We start from the raw sequence: 19783 nt of genomic DNA, 5'->3' as shown, positions 1-19783 counted from the left end.
TTCGCGTTCTGCCCTGTGGTTTCCTGGCATCGTTACGTTCTCATCCGTTTTGTTTGTCGGAATGAAGAAGCGAGCGCCACTCTGCCGTTGATGAATGCAACGCATGCATGCGTGAGGCGCCAAAAACCGCTGCTACCCATCGTGCCACCCACTTCAAACCCGCCCCCAAGCTACCACCACCACCTTACACCGAAAGAAATGCAAGTCTATTTCAGAAAACGAACAAGAAATTTATAATTAAGCAATTATGCTTCTAAAACAAAGTAGAGTTTCTCGTGCAACTAAGCAGTATTTTTATCAAAAATGGTTTAAAAAGTAGCAACTAAATTCTTTTTTTTTTCGGTGCACGTTTGTTGCATTCGCCTGGCAAGCAGCTATGCAAATTTGTTGTGCATCGTCGGTGGCGCAGTTTTCATCAAAACTCGAAACCCGTTTGCCACAACGCCACTATGGTGCCAGCAATAAAGGCCAAGCTCAACAACAATAGAAAACAACGACATTTAGAGCAGGAGCAACAAAAACGGCCACCACACAGATACCTCCTGCTGATGAGGATGAGGATGTGGAGCAGATCCAGCTCCGGTGACCAGCTAATCTGGCACTTCCTCCTGCTTTGCCCCACAGGACGATGACATCCCATCATCGGCAGCTAAATGACAATCCCCTGCATCAACTTGGCATGTGGTGTATCTTAACTTGTAAATAAGGTTCTATGATCATTTTAATGGATCCAATTTTTAAGTAAACACAATGCATTTGTGCGTCACACGATACTATCATTGCGTTCTATCAAATCGATTTAATTTTTAACTGTTCACATCAAGTTCGCAGACCTTATCAGTCGCCTTTTATTTGTTATCTGCTGGCTCGACTAAAGCAGCACTTGAACAAGCGGTAAGAGCTATTAAAAGATAAAACCCTTGAAAAACCAAAACATTTATAGAAATGTGAAGTACTTGCTTGAATCAGGTTAGTTTTTGTGGAAATTGAACCCGATGATTAACCAAAATAATGACTGCGTCGAATTGCTGCAAAGTGAGGTGCTTCTCAGTTCGCGAAATGCGTAAATTTAGACACAATGATTCAATCGAAATCGAACTAACTTTGTAAAGAAAGACACCCTATCAAAAAATTAACCATGACTGATTAAAGTAGCGACCTTCTCAAGGCCAAATAGTATCACTTTATTTGTCTAGTGGTCTCGCTATAGAACTGCAGTCTTATCGATACACTGAAAGTATTGAAGTACTTTTGCCAAAAATATGTATATAATTATAAATAGCTTCGCTTATTTATTTGCCTCAAAATTGTAGTAAAATTTATTAAAACAAATTAATGTTAATTGCTATTTTTTGTTTGATCTGCGATGCATATTTATAGCTTGTGTTCAGTGTGCTGATTGCTGAGAGTGCCGCAGTTGTCATGTTCAAGGCGTTGATAATGTTGATAAGTTTTAACAACCTTTCAATTTTTTTGCGCTAATCACACAAAACACAGCGCTGAATTCGCGCAGGCAGTTTAGGTTTGATTTTAGACGAAGAAAGTTGTGCTAGCTACAATATTTTGTTCTGGAAGATAATATATATGTCCAGTGCCTTGAGCAACGTTTGGTGTTCCCTGCTGGCCAGGCAGCCATCGGAAGAGTGTGAATTTGCATCGGAAGCACTATGGCATTCCCAGGAGGATGTTGCCAATCTACCGCCGTATTATCTTCAGCTAATGTCGTTGGCCGCCCGGCGGGCGCAGAAAACTCGATTTTCCCGGGGCAAAGCGGAGAGCGAGGATGTCGCACCTGATGTCGCTGGAATTAGCCTACGCATCCAACGGATGCGCGTTGACCTGCTCGAGATCCCGACCTCTGACCCAAAACATCTGCTCCTGCTGCTCCTGCAAACCGTTAGCCACTCACACGCTGACAGCCAGCGTAAGTTTTATTTTGTTGTTTGGCCTCAGAAAGTTTGTTTGGTTGGTCCCTTTGTTATGCCAAAATCTATAAGGCACTTAAGTATTTTACACATCTTATGTTCTTAACAGCTAAACGACAGTTGGTAACTTGCAGATATTAGGCAATAAACAAATGCATCACTTGAAAGGCAACTCTTTTTGAGACACTTATCTTATCGCGGCGTTAGTCACACGACTTTATGACTTTCGGTCAAGAAAGACAGATGATTAAATTGATTTTTGAGATATTAAAGTTATACAATAAGACATTTTTTTGGCAAGCAAATTCGTAGAGTATCTGTTTGTTTGTCCACGTCGATAGGGATTCTTTTCCGGCCAGTTGGCTGTCTGGCATTTTCGCCAGAAAATTATTTATTCCACATTTTTTGGGTTTCTCCGCTTGGGAGTTACTTCACCCCAAAGCGTCGCCTACCCATAAATCTCATCGGTTAGGGGCTCCAAGTTTTCTTTTATAAGAGAAAACGAGTGAGCAAGTGGACCAGCTGTGTTCAAAGTTATTTCATTCAGTTACAACTGTTTTTTCTCTACTTTTCAGGTCAAATGCTAATAAAATGGCTAATCTCAACGATGCAGAGCAACCCGAGGAGTTCGAGCGTTGATGCTAATCAGGAATTATTTAATACTCTGGCGCTGCAGTTCTGCAATAATCTCAAATATGTCGGCGTCCTTAAGCAGATCTCCAATGAGCACTTGGATTGCGGATTTAGCGTGAGTTCAATGCACTTTTATTCCCCGGAAATTGGTCATCTCTCTCGGGAAGGGGGGGCACCTAGTTCCTAACTAAAGGGTGCTAACAGGGCGGAAGTTGCCACGGCTTGGCCGGAAATGATGACTGCGCGTTGGACGGCGGGTTTGAACGGGGCCAAAGGGATGGATAATCTGGTTGAAGGGTTTGCAGATCAAGGGGGCGGCTAAACTAACTTTCAAGTCATTAGCGTTTCAGGAAAAACTATTGATAATGACTGTCGCTGCGACACTGTAAGAAAAGGCAGCCAAAACAGATATTTAAAATGCTAGAATGCACCATTCCATTTATGCTTGATAAATGGTTTATTCAACACGAATTTCTGTAGAATTTAAAGTTTTTTTTTGTAATCTGGCTAATTCTGCCAGTGCTCTGCTGGTCCGGATTTGGCCCGAGGCCTGTTGGGCGCTGGAGCCCTTCAACTTATGGCCTTTCTGCATAATGTTACTCATACGCAGCGTTGTCCAACTCGTCGTTGGCTCGTCGAAGTTACTGCGAAAAGTTGTGCTAAACTGAACCGCAAAGTTGTGCCCGGAAATTAGCACTTCCATTGCAAAAAAAAAAAAAGGGGGGGAAAGAAATAAAATAAAAGGCAAGAGCAGGCCTTCGGTGCACTTTCATTTAACCGAGCTACAGCGGTTGTCCATCTAACCCTGGCCGGCCACGCCCCCAATGCGCCCCCGCCTGCAAGTGTCAGAACTTGTTAAAACTTTACAGTCGGCAGCCGTCAACTATCAAAAGCCAAGTTCTCTTTGCCAGCATTAACAATTTTACGCTTTCGCTGTTGATTTTGTTGTTTTGCTGCATGCGAAATTATGAAACCAAAACGGGACACTGCGAGAAAATGCTGCGTAATAGGATGGAGATATATCAGTATAAAGTTTAAAATATTCGCGACAAATTTTCGCAGTGCATTGTGAAATGCGAGCCCTATAATATCACGCTGCTGGAATACCAGCTTCCTTTTTATCCACTCCTTCTTTGTCCAACTCTTTGGCAACCATCTGGCGATGGTCATCTTCATCTGCCGGGCCTAATGGACTCCATAATAGTTGGCTATATCATCGGGCACAGTTTAGCCGGCCATTTACCATTTACCATTTAGCATTTAGCATTTAGCACTGCTCTTGACCAGAAAGCTAAATAAACAAGCAGTTTGGGAAAAAGGCGGAAGGCTTTAATTGCCCAGCAGAAAGAGGCCCAAGAAGCTGGCCCCATTTCCATTTCGAGGGCTGTAAACCGAGACCCAGTTAAGTGTTATTAGACAGGCGACAGCAGGAACAACACAAGCGACAGGAACAACGACAACAACCGGCGAACAAGCAGGCAACAACCAGGAACGTACAACAACCAAAAGCCACCGCAAATAATGAAGCACTAGATATAGCCCTCAAATTAGTTTAGGCCAAAAGTTTTAGCCACAGCAGCTTAACCTCAAATCCCAGAGAGGCCCAAACACACAGAGATGGCACACACCAACACATATAGCCAAAAATGTGGGCGGGAAAATCGGAGATGGGGGCGGCAGACGACACCGTTAAGTGATTTTCTATGTGATGATACTTGAGCTCAAGATTATGATATCACGAATTTTCTTCAACTGGCTGCCAAGTAGATATACTTATATATCTTTAGTATATTTGTATGTCCAACGACATCGGAGACGTCTCTGGAATTTGTTCGAACTTTTTGGGCAATAGGCCAGCTCACCAGGGAGCAAAAGTGGGGGAAAGGCTGTGTCAAAGGTTCGGTGTTCGACTTTAACTTTGGCTGGGGTCTCACTTGTACAGTACTTATTCGCTATGTGGGCTTAAAAAGAATTAGAACGTTCGTGAATCACAGAATCGACTGCTGCTTCATGCTTTTAGATACATTTTTTTTTTTCCTAATCCTTTACCCATTTTTCTGAACCTAGTGGATTGGTTCTTTTCCCTGTGTTTACTGTACCCTTAGATACAATTTTTTTTACCACAGTCCCTTCTGTTTTCCCGTATTATTGTTGCTGCAGCTCATTGAAAGTTTGTGCGTTTTTATTACTGGCAGTCGAAAGTTTTTCCCATTCCAATCGACTGGTATTATTCTTTAGGTTCAGCCGGAACAAACCAAACTTTGATGCAGAAATGAGCAAACTGGATTTGAATGTGCAATGTAACTACTAAGAGTTTGTGTCTATTGCTTTGCTAGTTTGCGTGTGTGCGTACGCGTGTTGGATTGTTTATACATATATAATAGATATATCTATATAGTACATGTGTATATATGCCAGATGTATGGAGTGGCTGTTTGGGATTAGAGTGAATGGAATCGATGATGATGTTGCTGGTAATTAAGTGGGAATTGGGAAACAACCAAACTGTAGCGCAGGCCGAAATTGTGTTTTAATCTCTTATTAAGTGGTAAAACCAAATAAATAACTTCCTATTGTTATTCGATGTAATCCTCTTCAAACTGTAGCATACAAGCATAGTTTTTTGTTGCTTATTTCATGTGGCCAACAGAGCAAATCCTTTAGCTATTGGGTCACCTGGGCACAGTTTTTTAGTTCTCGACCAACTACTAATATAAAATACAAAAAATTATCCTTGCACTCAGCACTTTGCGTACTTTTCCGCACCTTCATGTGGGTTCTTATGGTTAGTTTTTGGTTTATTATTCATTTTTTAGTTTTGGGAATGTTGGGTTGCACTCCTCCAGCTGCTTGTGGGTTCCTTGGGCAACTCGGTTCTTTAAAATGTGCAAACAACATGCAAATCGCTGGCAAACACTTGGGCACAAATGGTGTAAAGTGCGATAAACTTGACTCTGCCCCACCCAATACTTAAGGATAAACTCCTTGCTGGGTATATTGGATATGGTGTCGGGACAGGATGTTGCACATCATTTGCATTTGTCAAGTTCTCAGATCTCTGATTGATTAGCACAACGTGACTGCCTGAAAGTGTAAGTGCGTATCTATGAGTTTGATTAAGCATAATTAAATTGCTATTTTCATTTTACTCATTTCCAATAGAGTTGGGAATCTTTCAGAGATTATTAAAAGATAATTTCGAAATGCACTTTCCATATATATTTTACCCGCTGTGCAATGTATTGCAAGTGGCTATACTAATGTTGACACCATTTTCCTTCAAAACTTGACAACAAGAAAAGACAATTCCCGCTGTGGGACTGAAAAGTCGCCATCAAAATCAAAGGAGTTTTCCATGCACAGAAAGCACAGGAAGATGGCAGAAAATAAAGCGAACTTAGGCCAACTTAGGTGCTTTTAAGTTTACTCGCTTGTCGCACACTCGAGACCACTTGCCGTCTCTTTCTCTGCGCTACCAGCTGTCTCTGTCGCCTTACTTGCTGTCCCCCTTGACTGGCAATTAGAAATTATTGGATGTATATGTGGGGAATAGGTGGACTGTTGAAGTACAATATCAAATTGATATTGTCCAAATCAAAAGGGTCTCATTTGGGTTGCTTAGTATTAATAAAGTGTTTTCTTCTTCAATCTTCAGCCCTATGAAATGTACCAATGGACGCACACGGAGCAGCCGACCACCTCGTTGCCCCTGACCCCCGGCAAGCTGGACAAGGTGGCGGCCTGGCCATTTTCCAGCACACCATCCGGCATTCGAGCGCTGGAGTGCGCATCCCTGGCGTCCGTGGGAGCAGGTGGGCTGGCAGGTTCTTTGGCAACCATTGCCACCTCATCCACAGCCTCCTCGGACAATCAGAAAACCCTGCAGCAGATCCTCAAGAAGCGTCTCCTCAACTGCTCGACGTTGGCCGAAGTTCATGCGGTGGTAAACGAGCTGCTGAGCAGCGTGGATGAACCACCGCGTCGTCCATCGAAGAGATGTGTGAATCTCACGGAGCTGCTGAATGCGAGTGAGGCGACAGTTTATGAGTACAACAAGACCGGAGCGGAGGGCGGTGTGAAGAGCTTCACGGATGCGGAAACTCAAACGGAAAGCGAGGTTTGCGAGGGCACCTGCAAGTGCGGCCAATCCTCGGCGAAAGTGTCCGATAACGAAAGTTCAAAGGAAGATGGGGATAAGCCACATGCCGTTGCCCCGCCGCCTCCGCCACCTCCTCCGCCGCCGCCCGCCTTTGATGCGCCTCCTCCTCCACCACCACCACCACCTCCTCCGCCACTGGCCAACTATGGAGCACCACCACCGCCGCCACCCCCGCCTCCGGGCAGTGGTAGTGCCCCGCCACCGCCTCCACCCGCACCCATTCAAGGAGGCAGCGGCATTCCGCCTCCACCACCACCCCTGGGTGCATCCCCCTCCAAGACTACGATCTCACCCGCTCCACTGCCCGATCCCGCCGAGGGCAATTGGTTCCATCGCACAAATAGTGAGTGAGCCCCAAGATATAACTACAATCAAATAATAACTAATATTTTTCCAGCCATGCGCAAGAGTGCAGTTAACCCGCCGAAGCCAATGCGTCCTTTATATTGGACACGGATAGTGACGAGTGCGCCGCCTGCGCCACGCCCCCCATCGGTGGCCAATTCCACGGACAGCACGGAGAACAGCGGGAGCTCACCCGATGAGCCTCCGGCTGCGAATGGTGCAGATGCTCCGCCCACAGCGCCACCGGCCACCAAGGAGATCTGGACGGAGATCGAGGAAACGCCACTGGATAATATCGATGAGTTCACGGAGCTCTTTTCCCGCCAAGCCATTGCGCCCGTTAGCAAGCCCAAGGAGCTGAAGGTCAAGCGAGCCAAGTCCATCAAGGTACTCGATCCCGAGAGATCGCGAAATGTGGGCATTATCTGGCGGAGTTTGCATGTGCCGTCCAGCGAAATCGAGCATGCTATCTACCACATAGACACATCGGTGGTCAGTTTGGAGGCCCTGCAGCACATGAGCAACATTCAGGCGACAGAGGATGAGCTGCAGAGGATCAAGGAGGCAGCGGGCGGCGATATTCCGCTCGATCATCCCGAACAGTTCCTGCTGGACATATCCCTGATTTCCATGGCCAGCGAGAGGATTTCCTGCATTGTCTTTCAGGCGGAATTCGAGGAGTCCGTAACGCTGTTGGTTCGAAAGCTGGAAACGGTGTCCCAGCTATCGCAGCAATTGATCGAGAGCGAGGATTTGAAGCTGGTCTTCTCCATCATCCTAACGCTGGGCAACTATATGAACGGTGGCAACCGGCAGCGCGGACAAGCGGATGGCTTTAATCTGGATATTCTGGGCAAGCTGAAGGACGTCAAGTCCAAGGAATCGCACACCACCTTGCTCCATTTCATTGTGCGCACCTACATTGCGCAGCGGCGAAAGGAGGGAGTGCATCCCCTGGAGATCCGCTTGCCCATCCCAGAGCCAGCCGACGTGGAGAGAGCCGCACAAATGGACTTCGAGGAGGTGCAGCAGCAGATCTTCGATCTCAACAAGAAGTTCTTGGGTCAGTCTAGAGCGCTCATATCCTTCGCAATCACTTATTTAATGGTATTCTTCTTTAGGTTGCAAGAGGACGACGGCCAAAGTTCTGGCCGCCTCGCGACCCGAGATCATGGAGCCCTTCAAGTCCAAAATGGAGGAGTTCGTGGAGGGGGCGGACAAGTCTATGGCCAAGCTGCATCAATCCCTCGACGAGTGTCGCGATCTCTTCCTGGAAACCATGCGCTTCTACCACTTCTCACCCAAAGCCTGCACCCTAACGTTGGCCCAGTGCACGCCCGACCAGTTCTTCGAGTACTGGACGAATTTCACCAATGATTTCAAGGACATTTGGAAGAAGGAGATCACCAGTCTCCTGAATGAATTGTAATCAATCGCAGTAGTCTACTTACCAGCGGGATTGATCAGCTTTCCTTCCACATTTTCAGAATGAAGAAATCGAAGCAGGCCCAAATCGAATCACGTCGCAACGTGTCCACCAAGGTGGAGAAGTCCGGACGGATTTCGCTGAAGGAGCGCATGCTGATGAGGCGCAGCAAGAACTAGTTCACTAGCCTCGATTGAATATATTTTGTATTTATAGTTGCTTTTTATTACACCACTGCTCAGCAAACTTCCCGTTACATGGATGTAGTCTCCACTAATTGTTAAGTTACCAAATTGTATAAACTCTTTGAATGCAGGCGCTGTGGCTCTACAAATAAAATGTGCTCTTGCTCTTAACATTGTGCGTTTACTTGGGCGTCTGTTTTTTATTATTTCAAATAGTTTCGCGACGGTTAATAATTCACAAACTTTTGGCACTTTATTCAAAAATAAGATTTATCACTTTGCCGCGGGATTTTACAACACTGCTTTCTAGTGATGTGTGTGGCTCCGCTTGTAGACCTATCGCCAAACATTTTGATAGAGTGCTATCGATAGTGACAAGACTTGTGCTGCCTCACATCACTAGCACAACAGCTGTTTGTACACAAAACAAGTCAAAAGTTAAACAAGTTTAATTCAATTTGCAATTTGCACAGATTATTGAAAGCTACACAATGCACCGATCCCACCCGAGTATCAGTCGTCGCAAGCACCTCATGAAGGAGATGATGGAGGACGACTACGCGCTGCCCACGGAAACTCAGCAGATTGCGCGGGTCATCAGCAGCCGGGGCAACAATCTCCACGAGGTGGAGACCGTGGACGAAACGTTCCTTGGTGAGTGGAGAATAAAGTTAAGGAAAACATCACGGTTGTCAGGCAAAGTTTGATTTATTTTGTAACTTTTGGAGCTAAACCCGGGATTTACTAGATTCCTTGTAAAGTATGTCACAGGCAGAAGGAAGCGATGGAACCATACCAAGTATATATATTCTTGATCAGGATAAATATCCAAATCGATCTGGCCATGTCCGTCCGTCGAACTAAGAAATTATAAGAGCTACAATATTGTGATTATGCTTTCGATTGCGCAGACATAGACGCAGTGCCACGCCCACAAAGCACTCAAAAGAGTCACGCCCACACTATTGAACATAGTTCTGTCTCATTTTATAATTATTCGTTTCCCAATTTGTACCAATATGCCAGAAAAAATAGAAATTTCTCGTTCACACTTTTACTAGCTGAGTAAAGGGTATGTGATAGTCGGGTAACTCGACTATAGCTTACCCTCTTGTTTTTTATTAATTGTCTTCAAAAAGCTTCTTACTCCATTCAGAAAAAGCATCTACATTTCCATTAGCAAAAGGTCCATTTGGGGATAAGTCGGGCATTTTAAAGGGCTTCATGGTGATGGTCTTCGGAGCCAGTGAGCTCTTAATGCTGTCAACACTTTCCTTGATGGCGACCAATTGGTTTTCCTCGGCTGCCTGACGATTTTCTATCCTCACCAGTCGCTCCTTGATGTCCTGCAAGATAGTTTCCAAGGAATCCTGCACAGTAGGTCGAGTGCTCTCTGCAGTGCCCACAGGAATCGGATCTCCTGCCAGCGATCCAATACGATCGCCAACAATCAGAACGAAGAACAAAAATACTGCCAGCTTGTACATATTTGCTGTAGTTTTAAGCGGCGATTGCGATAGCCAATAGATTTGAGATGGTACTGAAGCCTCAAGGAGAAGACACTAGCTTTTATAGGCGTCTTATCAACTATGCTTATCAACTGACTTTAAGTTGGAATTTATGAAACGTGTGGAAGAAAGACAATCTTTAAACATTAAAATTAATCTTCCGCTTGGTGATAGTTTCATTAGAAAAGAAATATTATATTTACCAGAAAATGTTGTGCGTTCTCACTGAACAGTGGGCATCTTTGGTGTTAATATTAAGATATAGCTTCACAACTCATTTCATGTTGATAGTTAATAATGCATTTGTATCCTTCTGACCTTTTTAGTTTCGATGCCCAACAAATTCCGCAAGAGCATGTGGGTAAAACGGGGAGACTTTCTGCTGGTCGAACCAATAGAGGAGGGCGATAAAGTCAAAGCTGAGATCTGCAAAATACTCACACCCGAACATATAAAGGAATACACAAAAGCTGCAATTTGGCCGGATAAATTCACTAAGAAACCTGCGGAGCAGGAAGCCACCAGCCAAAACAAAGACGACTCCGATTTCGAGGATGATCTCCTGCCCAATACAAATCGTCCTGCAAATCGGGATTCCTCCGACGAAGAGGAAGATGAGGAAACATCCAGCGAAGAGGACTGAACGACGTACAAACACACATAGTTAGGTTATTTACAAATTTGTCAAACTGAATTAAACAAAAACTGTTGGTTAATGCTGTTGGTGTTTTTAAACAAAATCTGCCCGCAATCAAGAACACCTTTTGTGCTTTACAAAAATTTGTATTTACGATTTGTTCATACTATTGTTAAGTCTTCCACAATCTCTGCATCTCAGGAATGTAACAAAGTAGTGGGTTTGTGAATGCTGGTGCTACTTCTAAGTTCTCGTAACCGATCTAATATTGTTGCAAAAGCTACACAAAAGCCTACGAAAAGAATTAATAAGCGCTGAGATCGACCCTTAAAGCGTTTATACTCCTCATTTATTAACTGGGGTTTGTTCATGGATCTTTATCGAGATTAGCCGCGTCTCCTTCGGTCTCCTTCAGGTCGACATCATTCAATTCATCGATTTTGGGACAAGCCAAAGCAGCTTCGTGCTTGGATTCCAGGGCCAAGGTTGAGGGCCTTGTTTTGGTGAAGGGAAAGTTGGTGAGATCCTCGATCTGCGGCGTGTGTACGGCAATGAGGTCCGTCTGAGTGGAGCTGCAATCAATGATCTCGGCCTGCTTCTTAATAGCGTCCTGCGGCAGATTGCACACCATTGTGAGGCAGTTGACGATGGTTCCAATCGAGCTTTGCAGCATTTGAACCTGATCGGTGAGCATGGTGCATCTTTTCGCCAAATCATTCACCACGGCGGCTGAATTTTGATCGAGACTCAGGTGGCCAGACCCGCCGCCATTGGAGTCCTCGCCCTGTTCCGCAGCAGCAGGTATACCCTTGGGATCCACCTCCATGGTGGACACCTTTTTCCACAGCGCATTGATGGCCTGCATCTGCAGCTGCTGAATCTTTCGCTCGTTCTCGAGCTGGGCCTTCGTAAGCAGCATATCCTTGCCGAGTTGTCTGAGGAATGCGATAGATAGAGCATTAGAAAATGGCGATCTATGTTACCTAAAAAGAGACCACCTACTCGATATACTCCTGTGTGCGTCGTCGCTGCAATCGCTCGGCTATGTCCTTGTTGGTCTTCTTGCGTGTGTGATAGCCTCGCCACATCTTTTGGATGGTAACGGCCGAGGACTCTGTCACATGCTCGATCAGTCGATCCTGGCAGTTCAGGTTGTTGTCCACCTGCTGCTTCAGCTGCTCCTGATGCATCTGCTGCTGCTTCTGAGCGGCCATCTTCCGGATCGCTCTCAGTTTCTCTATGTTGATCTGCTCGCCGTCGTCGTCTGTGCTGAAGCCACCGCTATCGGCCAAAACTACCGATTGCTGGAGTTTCTCCTGCGCCTGCATGTTGTCCCCGCTGCACTTGTTGGCCATCCTCCGTGGACTGCTCGTGGGGCTTTGGTTCCTCTTCAGTTGTGGACTTCGCACTCTTGGCAAGTTCAGTTTGTTGTCTGTAGTGTAAATATGTGTGTATGTTTTAGAAATCTGTGTCGTTTTAAAAGTCTAGAGTAACAACTGCTGGCTACCTTTATTTTTGTTGACCTTGGTCTTGTGCAGCTGAGGATTCAGAGCCGTAACCGTAACTCTTTGGGCCACAGCGGCGGGACAGACATCCGGACTCATCAGAGTCTCCGGAACTGGAACCATTTTCGAGGCAGCCGCCAATGGACCTCCAGATGGAGTTTGACTGATGAATGTTTGATCTGTGAATTATTGGTTACTTTTAATATTATTTTCCACTCTTGCATAGCTTATATTTAAATTGTCATACCATTGTAGGGATTGGGTGTTATATTCCGTGGCGTGGACTCCGTGGAATTGTATGTCTTGGTGGTCACGCTGCTGGACATTCCGCTGCCGGCCAAACTGAAGCCTTCGCCATCGTTTTTAATGTTCTCAATAAGCGAAATGCTCATTTGCAGCGAATGATTCGTAGATCCATTGTCGCTAACAATGCTATTGTTGCTGCTGTTCCCGTGATAGCTATTCAACATGGACTCCGGTGATCCCTGGCGGCCACTCAAGCGGGAGACTTTAAATCGAAGAGAGAAAAACATTAGTTATATGAAAAATGGTAGATTAAATATTAATAACTTACATCTGGGCGACTGAATGCGACTCGTGGGCTTCCTGCGATGGGATGAGGGCGAAGTGCTGGCAGAACTATTTGCGTTATCCATGATCTCTTCCTGCAGCTGACGCTGATGGTGTTGCGCCTTGCTGAGGATCAGCCGGAGTTTCCTATCGTTTTCATTTTCGAGCGCCTTGCCCACCAGCGGGCACACAGAACTCAGGTATTTTGCCAATCCCTGCTGCTCGCCCACGCGAAACTGGCGACCACGTCCCTGGCTATACAGCCATTCCGCCTTAAGACTCTCAATAGGATCGACCACAAAGCCATCGATGTACTTGAGGCTCATGCACCAGTTCAAAACAAAAGGTCGGTAATCAAAGCCACTGCAAAAGATGATACATTTTAGGGTCAATCCATATGATACACAAAGCTAACTCACTCCAAACTGTTGGTCATGGTCACACAAGGATTATCAGCTATGGAAATGCTCAGCAAGTTGCTAAGATGCGACAGCGTACAGATCTCGTTGAGATCGTTGATGCTATTCTTGGCCAACGTTAGGGTTTCCAGGGAGGTGGGCAAACTCTTGTCGCACTGCCTCAGATGCGTCAAGCGATTTCCGTGCAAATACAGCTCCTTGAGATTGCGCAAATAGGACATGTCCGAAATGCTGCCAATGCTATTATCCGCCAGATTCAGGCACTCCAGATTGACATTCGTGTTCAGATGCTCTATGGTTTTGATGTTATTCCCCTCCAGATTCAGCACGCGCAGGTGGATGCACTCCTTCAGGGCCTCGATAGAGAGTATGCCATTGAAGGACAGGTTCAGTTCACGGAGGCAATGCAGCCGACAGACGCCATACATGCGCAGCAATTGATTCCTGGCCAAGGAGAGCTGAGATTTCTGTTAATTAAGAACTTCTTTTCGCAGAGCGTTGCAACTCACCGTTTCAATTTTTAGGTACGAGTCTATGTTGTCGATCTTCTGCAGCTCGTTCTCGTCCAGGATGAGCTGCCGTATGCTGTGCGCATCGTCCTGCTTGGGCACCTTCTTCAGCTTCTGCTTGGACAAGTTGAGGACGTGCTTCTCCTCGCCACTTTCGTCGCCTGTTTGGATAGAAGCTAAAGTTTACGACTTCATACTTTTTATATTTTCAACAAAATATCAGCATTATGTAAAACCAAAAGCCCAAAGGGAAACACATAGAACAAGCTTCACTGTATACGTGTACATGTTACAAAATTGATGACTTCATCGGGGGTCCGCACTTTTCAAGAAGTTGGAGAGGAGGTCAGGGCGCAGGTGCGTCCTTTTCAGCCAGGACCTCGAAGACCCCGGCCCGCTGAACATTAACCCCAACTCCCCAAAAGCAGACTGCAAATTCCCATACAGTAGGCACGCAAATCACATTCCCCCCAAATCATATTAATAGTTACCAATATCTAGTGGCCATTCTTGCATAAAACTGGCTTCTTACCACTCATTTTGCTAATTGGCAGACCGAAATTCCAACGCTGCGGCCAATTTTTTTTTAATCAGCAGATACTTAGCGAAAAATCAATGGGCCACTTTTTTCGACGCCGTTGCAGATTGGCAATTTCCGAATTGTGCAGTTCAGCTGTTCCGCTTGCAGTCCTTTGGTTACAAGCAGGACTTATAGTCCAGTCCACGTCATGGTTTGCAAATTTAGTTTTTATTTTAGCGCCGAGCAATGCAGTGAATTTTTGTTTATTGTTATTATACTACGTCTATCGATAATTGAAGGCGTGATGCCGTTATCGGCAGCTTAAAAACTCAAGACTGCGCCGCTAATTATCGATTGCACTTCGTTATGCTTATCGCAAGCGGCAAAGCCCGCGTAGTTCAAAAAGTTTAGTACTTAGCACTTACCCAATAAGAAAACCGATACTGTTCGCATAAGCAATAAAAAATAATAACTAAATTTAATTAAAATATATATTTTCATATTTTTTGAACACCCCGTGGTGTTTGTTCTTTACTGAAATGACGTGTGATCCAATTTCTAGCTGGATGCCAAAACAGGCTATTGCCACCAAGCCGCGTGAGCATAAAGACGATCGAAGTTAAGTGAATTTACTGAGTGGAGACAATTCCGGAGCACATCTGCACGGGATGCTGGCGCAGCTGTGTGCTGCGAACGGAAACGGGAATGGAAATGGCAATGGCAATGGAAGAAGCAATGGTGATAGTGCTGATAGTTCGGTTCGATTTCAGGACTTGATCTCGATGCAGGCATCCGGAATCGGCACCACCTCGCAGCCCTCCTGGACGACGGGCTTTAGTATGGCCAGCGTGGTGGCACCGTCCAAGACCTCATCCTTGCGCACGTGCAGCATATCGATCTCGGTAAGTGCAACATTTGGTTCCTAGATAAGAAATATGACTTGAAAACGGACTACAGAAGCGGTACGGAAGGGGGAATTCAATTGAATTGAATTCATCGTTCACCTTTTCCATAGCGGCGTCCGACACCTGCAAATGGTATTTGTCCCGGCAATAGCGCGACAGCAAGGCAATGCCCAATTCCCTGTTCTTGGCGTACTTCGTCTCCCAGGCGTCCAGCAGGCGATTGTAGTACCGGGCATTCTCGACATAGCGCAGATATACATGGGTGCCGGAGGTGGGGAAGATCCGTTCCAGCGGCTGACACCTGGCCAGCTCGTCCTCGGCGACGATCAGGCAACGCACGTCGTCCGGCAGTAGATTGTCCAGTATGGTATCCACGTACTCCTCCCGGAATTCGATGCTCCGGTTGGTGTACTGGTTGTGCTTGCGGACCTCCTCTGCAGTCAGGCAGGTGGTGAAGATGCGTTTGTCATGGCACAACGGACCGGTCAGATTAAGCTCCTCCAGGATGTCCGCCTGCTGGCGTTCGTTCAGCTTAGGCGGCACCTGATACAGAGCCGTATTCAGCACGGCCTGAATAAGCGGACCCTTCACATGCAGATCCAGTGGCAATTCCGAATGCAACGACGGCGATATATTGATCTCCAGCAGCCAGGGCACTAGATTCTCATCCAGCAGCACATCGAAGCCAAACAACTCAAAGCAATTGTAGCGAAAGTTCACATTCTGGCGGTACATGCGATTCAATCCCGATTCCCCGCTCACGATGCCCTTGATGACCAGATTCCGCAGCGTGGCCCACAGGCGCTTAGTGTTCACGCCACGGTTCTCCAGGCAGGACCACAGCGATTGCAGTGTCCACTTGTGGCCCTGGCAGGCATTGAAGTCCTCGTTCTTCGCGTAATTCTGCGAGAACTTGTTGATGCTGTAGTTGGTCAGGTGCATGCAGCGCTCGTCCAGATTGCTCAGCTCCGAGCTGTACTTAACGGACGCGAAACGCGCCAGTCCATCCTTGTACATATAGATGCGGAGTGGGTTGATCGAGGTCAGTACCACATACAGACGCATATCGAACTTATTGTCGTTGATCAACAGCGGACGTTCAATGTATCTGAAAGGGATGGAAGTGGGTTAGGGTTAGGAAAGATTCTTAACGAAGAAGAAGTATGGTGCACCCACTTCTGAACCACCAAGGGGCGATCTTTGGGAAATTGGCTCCACTTGTTCACAATGCGTATGCCCGTTCCACGGGCACTCGCCGGCGGCTTAACAATCCACTTCGTCAGCTTCGAGGCGTTTTTGGGCCACACCTGGCGCAGGCTCTCCAGATCGTCTGGCATAATGTAGGATCTGTTAAAGAGAATATTCAAAAAGATAATAGAAATTCAAAGATACATTTTCGCAATGCTCACTTTTGCATAAAGCCAAACTCCTTCTTGCCGAACTTCTTCATATTGTTGTAGATGCTGCGCCACATGGTGTCTTTTCTACCGATGCGGAACGATCCGGGTATGTGGTTGTACTTCTGGTGCGATCGAATGGTCCTGAAGCCGGGGCTCTTCATGTGCTTCTCCCACACGGCCATCCAGTCGGTGGTGTCTGCAACAAAGTTTTGAAATAATTAAATTGGGTTTTTTACCACAGTAATCATTTGATGACCCACTCTTGATGATGCGGAAGCCCGAATTGAGCACCACCCGCTTGACAATCTTGGGCATCACGGGACTGAGTTTCCATTTGAGCACGCGATGCAATGCCGCCGGCATTGGAGGACCCTTGTCCGCGTGGGACGTGAAGTTCAGGTACGGCGGAACGTGCGGGAAGAGACTGGGCGAGAGTATGGCCTCCGGACGGAAATAGACAGACGCCTCCGAGTCCGTGGTGCGCACAGATTCCTTCGATGGCGTCTTTTGCGGCAGCAGGCGAGTGTGCTTGCTCTGGCGCGTTTCCGTGTTGTCCTCCTCCAGAAAGAAAGGCGTGCCCACATACTCCTCCTCCGAGTCTGAATCGTCGTAGTAGTTAATGTCGTCGATGGCTGCAAATGTAATGAAGATTAGAAGATTGCCCTTGAATAAATCATTTATATTTTCTTGCCTGCGCACGGATCGTCTTCGTGCTTTCGGTCGTTATCGTGTCCGGCTCCCTTGTTCAGGGAGACGCCCACATAGGACGCGACGTGATCTCCTCCGGATATCCGCGGGCTATGGAACTGCGGCTGGCTGTTCTGCGGCGCATTGGCGTACAGCGAGGCGTACAGACTCGTTTCCAAAGCGGTGGCCGCCGACTTGGTCAGCCCGTTTTGGGTGAGGAGTCTGCTCTTCTCCTCCTGCTGCTGCGTGCTCAGCATGCTGCTGCCGTGGAACGAGTTCACCACGATCTTGCTGGGCGGCGACGGCTTAAGCGTCTGGGTGCTTGGGCAGGACATGTTCGACGGCGGTACCTTGGCCTGGATGGGCGGACTGTGGGGGGAGCGCTTGGGTCCGTTGCCATTCCCGGCTGAGTTGCCCGCCGTGTGCTTGGCGAACGCCTCCTCCCTTGCGCGCTTCAATAGCATCTGATCGGTTAGTGGAGCGGATGCGGAAACGGAAACACACAACATGGAAGGGAAGGGACGGAAGCGACATAGGTAATTATTCAGACATGCTCGTTAGTGGGGATATATAAACGGAGTAAGATCAACAAATTTTAATGTATGATAATGCAAATCGTATTATTAAGCATAGAGATGTTAAATTAATTAAAAGGTACAACAATTCTATTACTTTCAAAGAGGCAACACTAAAAAAATAAAGATACAGAAAGTGATTTCCCCCGATGGTTACAAATATACAAACAAATAGTTCGGAGTCGCGCTCACCTGGACTTTCTTGTACGGCTCCGATTGGAGCACACTGTTGGCCACGACGGGAGCATTTGAGGGCGTGGTGGCTACCTTGGGTGTGGAGCTGTTGGCCGGGGATCCACGGATGATGATGCGCTGCGCACCTGCCTTGGAGCCACCGCCTCCTCCTCCAAGGTTGGCCACCTTCTCCGGCGTCAGCCGTTTGCGCGGCGAGGGCGGTGATCTTTGCTTTTGACCAGGCGGCGAGAAGCGAGCCGAGACGGAATCGGATGCTGTGGCTCCAGCCGCGGATCCTCCGCCGGCTGAGCTGCGATGCTGCGGGGTGCTGGACTGGACGATCCTGCCCTGATTTCGATTCGGGGCGGCCAGGTGCGGCTGCAGGTGGTGCGATGAGGCGGGCACGTGATTGTGGTGGGCCAGCCTCTTGCTCATGACCATCTTGTCCTTGTACAGCTCCACCTCCTCCAGCCACGACTCGTGGAAGTCGAGTATCTCGATGCCCTTGCCGCTGCGCTGGTGTCCCTGATTGTGGTGGTTCTGCCGTCCCGACAGGCTGTGGTTCTCCTTGGCGGCAGTACCAGATCGGGTCGACGTTGTCCTCTTCTCGGTCATCTGAGCCATATTGAGTTCACAGATAATTTGGATAACTGCAAGTGATTAAAACAGGTTTAAAAAGGGGATTTATTTTTTTGAATATATGTCGGTTGGAATAATTAATTCGAAATGTTTCAATTTTCACTTTTTTTAGGTACTGCCATTTGTATTATAAATATTATTATATTTTGTATAAATTGCTTGGTTTAAAGCACTGTGTTTCTTCTTTAGATTCAAGTTGGTGAACACCTGCAATGCTGTTGACTGCACCTGCTCCGAATTCCCCAAAAATAGGGAGAACTATTTCGGTCTCGTGCTGGTCGAATTTGAAAAGTGGGTTTTCGAATGGGTTCAAGGTGGCTGATTTTGTCTTTATTTTAATTGACGGTGGTTCAGGTTATTACTTCACCACTCGGGCGGTGTTTGTGTGCGCGGCGGCGTGTCAATGGATGGCTATTTTCGAAAACTCATGGCACAGCCAAGATCATCCAAGGAAAATAGAAAAACAAAAAAAGAGAGCGAAAAAAATACAGAATGCGGGGCACACTTCGTTCATCGATTGCAAATCGATCAATAGCAACGAGATGCGTGCCAAAAAAAGAGGAGCAGACAAAAATAAACAAGACTTTCGCCTTCAATGCAACACGCACTGCAATATTCAAAATTTCAATTGGCGCGAACATCGCGATATCGTTATCGTTATTGTTGTTGTTTCCGACAGCCGGCTTTTGCTGCACTTGTGTTGGTGAGTGTGTGTGTGGGTAACAGCGGCTTTGCGCGCGTGTGTGTGTGCAGACTTACCGTAATATTTTTTTTACATACGCACAACAAATTTAGTTTAATTACACAAACAAACCGAGAACTATAAGACATCTATCGACTCGAGTACTCGATTTGAAAATTAATCTATATATACATGTCCCACTTGGAATTTTTGTTTGTGTTTCAAGCAGGGATGGGAAAAATTTACGAGCCTGGTCTCGATACCAATCGATAATTTTTGAAAGAATATTTGCAACGTGACCAGTCACAGGTCGCAGTTTGTAAATATCGATATATCTTATCTGGTGGCAACGCTTTTTTTGGCGCGCAATTTGAATAAAA

The 19783-nt window shown here is 46.6% G+C and overlaps 4 protein-coding genes across 16 annotated transcripts in view; 2 read left to right on the top strand and 2 right to left on the bottom strand.

The window, feature by feature from the left end:
- Positions 1 to 8844, top strand: part of LOC6730927 (protein cappuccino) — a 30055-nt gene extending 21211 nt beyond the window's left edge. For 8 of the 9 annotated variants that reach the window (XM_039298507.1, XM_039298506.1, XM_039298503.1 and 5 more), the window contains 5 exons: positions 2501 to 2673; positions 6214 to 7060; positions 7115 to 8125; positions 8184 to 8487; positions 8550 to 8844. In XM_039298507.1, coding sequence (XP_039154441.1) covers positions 2501 to 2673; positions 6214 to 7060; positions 7115 to 8125; positions 8184 to 8487; positions 8550 to 8667 — 2453 coding nt within the window. In that variant the 3' untranslated portion in view covers positions 8668 to 8844. Of the gene's footprint in view, positions 1 to 1569; positions 1925 to 2500; positions 2674 to 6213; positions 7061 to 7114; positions 8126 to 8183; positions 8488 to 8549 lie in introns of those variants that run through there. The other variant, XM_039298508.1, reaches the window with a different exon arrangement.
- A 105-nt stretch (positions 8845 to 8949) lies between these two features.
- Positions 8950 to 10898, top strand: LOC6730926 (probable RNA-binding protein EIF1AD). Of its 3 annotated transcripts, XM_016179043.3 has the most exons (3): positions 8950 to 9086; positions 9147 to 9327; positions 10508 to 10898. In XM_016179043.3, exons 2-3 carry the CDS (start codon positions 9165 to 9167, stop codon positions 10822 to 10824), a joined length of 480 nt encoding a protein of 159 aa, XP_016023375.1. In that variant the 5' UTR covers positions 8950 to 9086; positions 9147 to 9164; the 3' UTR covers positions 10825 to 10898. The 3 variants fall into 3 exon arrangements, with proteins under 3 accessions (XP_016023375.1, XP_039154451.1, XP_016023376.1); XM_039298517.1 differs by having other exon boundaries at positions 9046 to 9327; XM_016179044.2 differs by lacking the exons at positions 8950 to 9086; positions 9147 to 9327 and adding an exon at positions 9334 to 9433.
- Positions 10899 to 11140: 242 nt separating this feature from the next.
- On the bottom strand, positions 11141 to 14648 carry LOC6730925 (centrosomal protein of 97 kDa). 2 transcript variants are annotated; one of them, XM_044923914.1, is made up of 8 exons: positions 14354 to 14648; positions 13822 to 13997; positions 13313 to 13770; positions 12898 to 13256; positions 12571 to 12831; positions 12326 to 12502; positions 11821 to 12250; positions 11141 to 11753 (listed from the first exon to the last, which is right to left on the bottom strand). In XM_044923914.1, the coding sequence occupies exons 1-8, from the start codon at positions 14358 to 14360 to the stop codon at positions 11186 to 11188; spliced, it is 2436 nt and encodes an 811-aa protein (XP_044779849.1). In that variant the 5' UTR covers positions 14361 to 14648; the 3' UTR covers positions 11141 to 11185. The 2 variants fall into 2 exon arrangements, with proteins under 2 accessions (XP_044779849.1, XP_016023374.1); XM_016179521.3 differs by having other exon boundaries at positions 13822 to 13982.
- Positions 14649 to 14814: 166 nt separating this feature from the next.
- Positions 14815 to 19638, bottom strand: LOC6730924 (tubulin polyglutamylase TTLL4). Of its 2 annotated transcripts, none has more exons than XM_016179520.2 (8): positions 19481 to 19638; positions 18101 to 18732; positions 17338 to 17797; positions 16907 to 17278; positions 16656 to 16842; positions 16423 to 16593; positions 15346 to 16354; positions 14815 to 15263 (listed from the first exon to the last, which is right to left on the bottom strand). In XM_016179520.2, the coding sequence occupies exons 2-8, from the start codon at positions 18704 to 18706 to the stop codon at positions 15108 to 15110; spliced, it is 2961 nt and encodes a 986-aa protein (XP_016023373.1). In that variant the 5' UTR covers positions 18707 to 18732; positions 19481 to 19638; the 3' UTR covers positions 14815 to 15107. The 2 variants fall into 2 exon arrangements, with proteins under 2 accessions (XP_016023373.1, XP_016023372.1); XM_016179519.3 differs by lacking the exon at positions 19481 to 19638 and adding an exon at positions 18929 to 18949.
- Positions 19639 to 19783: the final 145 nt, after the last annotated feature.

This window comes from Drosophila simulans, chromosome 2L (assembly GCF_016746395.2).
Source record: "Drosophila simulans strain w501 chromosome 2L, Prin_Dsim_3.1, whole genome shotgun sequence".
In the NCBI taxonomy this organism is placed as follows: Eukaryota; Metazoa; Arthropoda; class Insecta; order Diptera; family Drosophilidae; genus Drosophila; species Drosophila simulans.
This window is presented reverse-complemented; position numbering and strand designations above follow the sequence as displayed.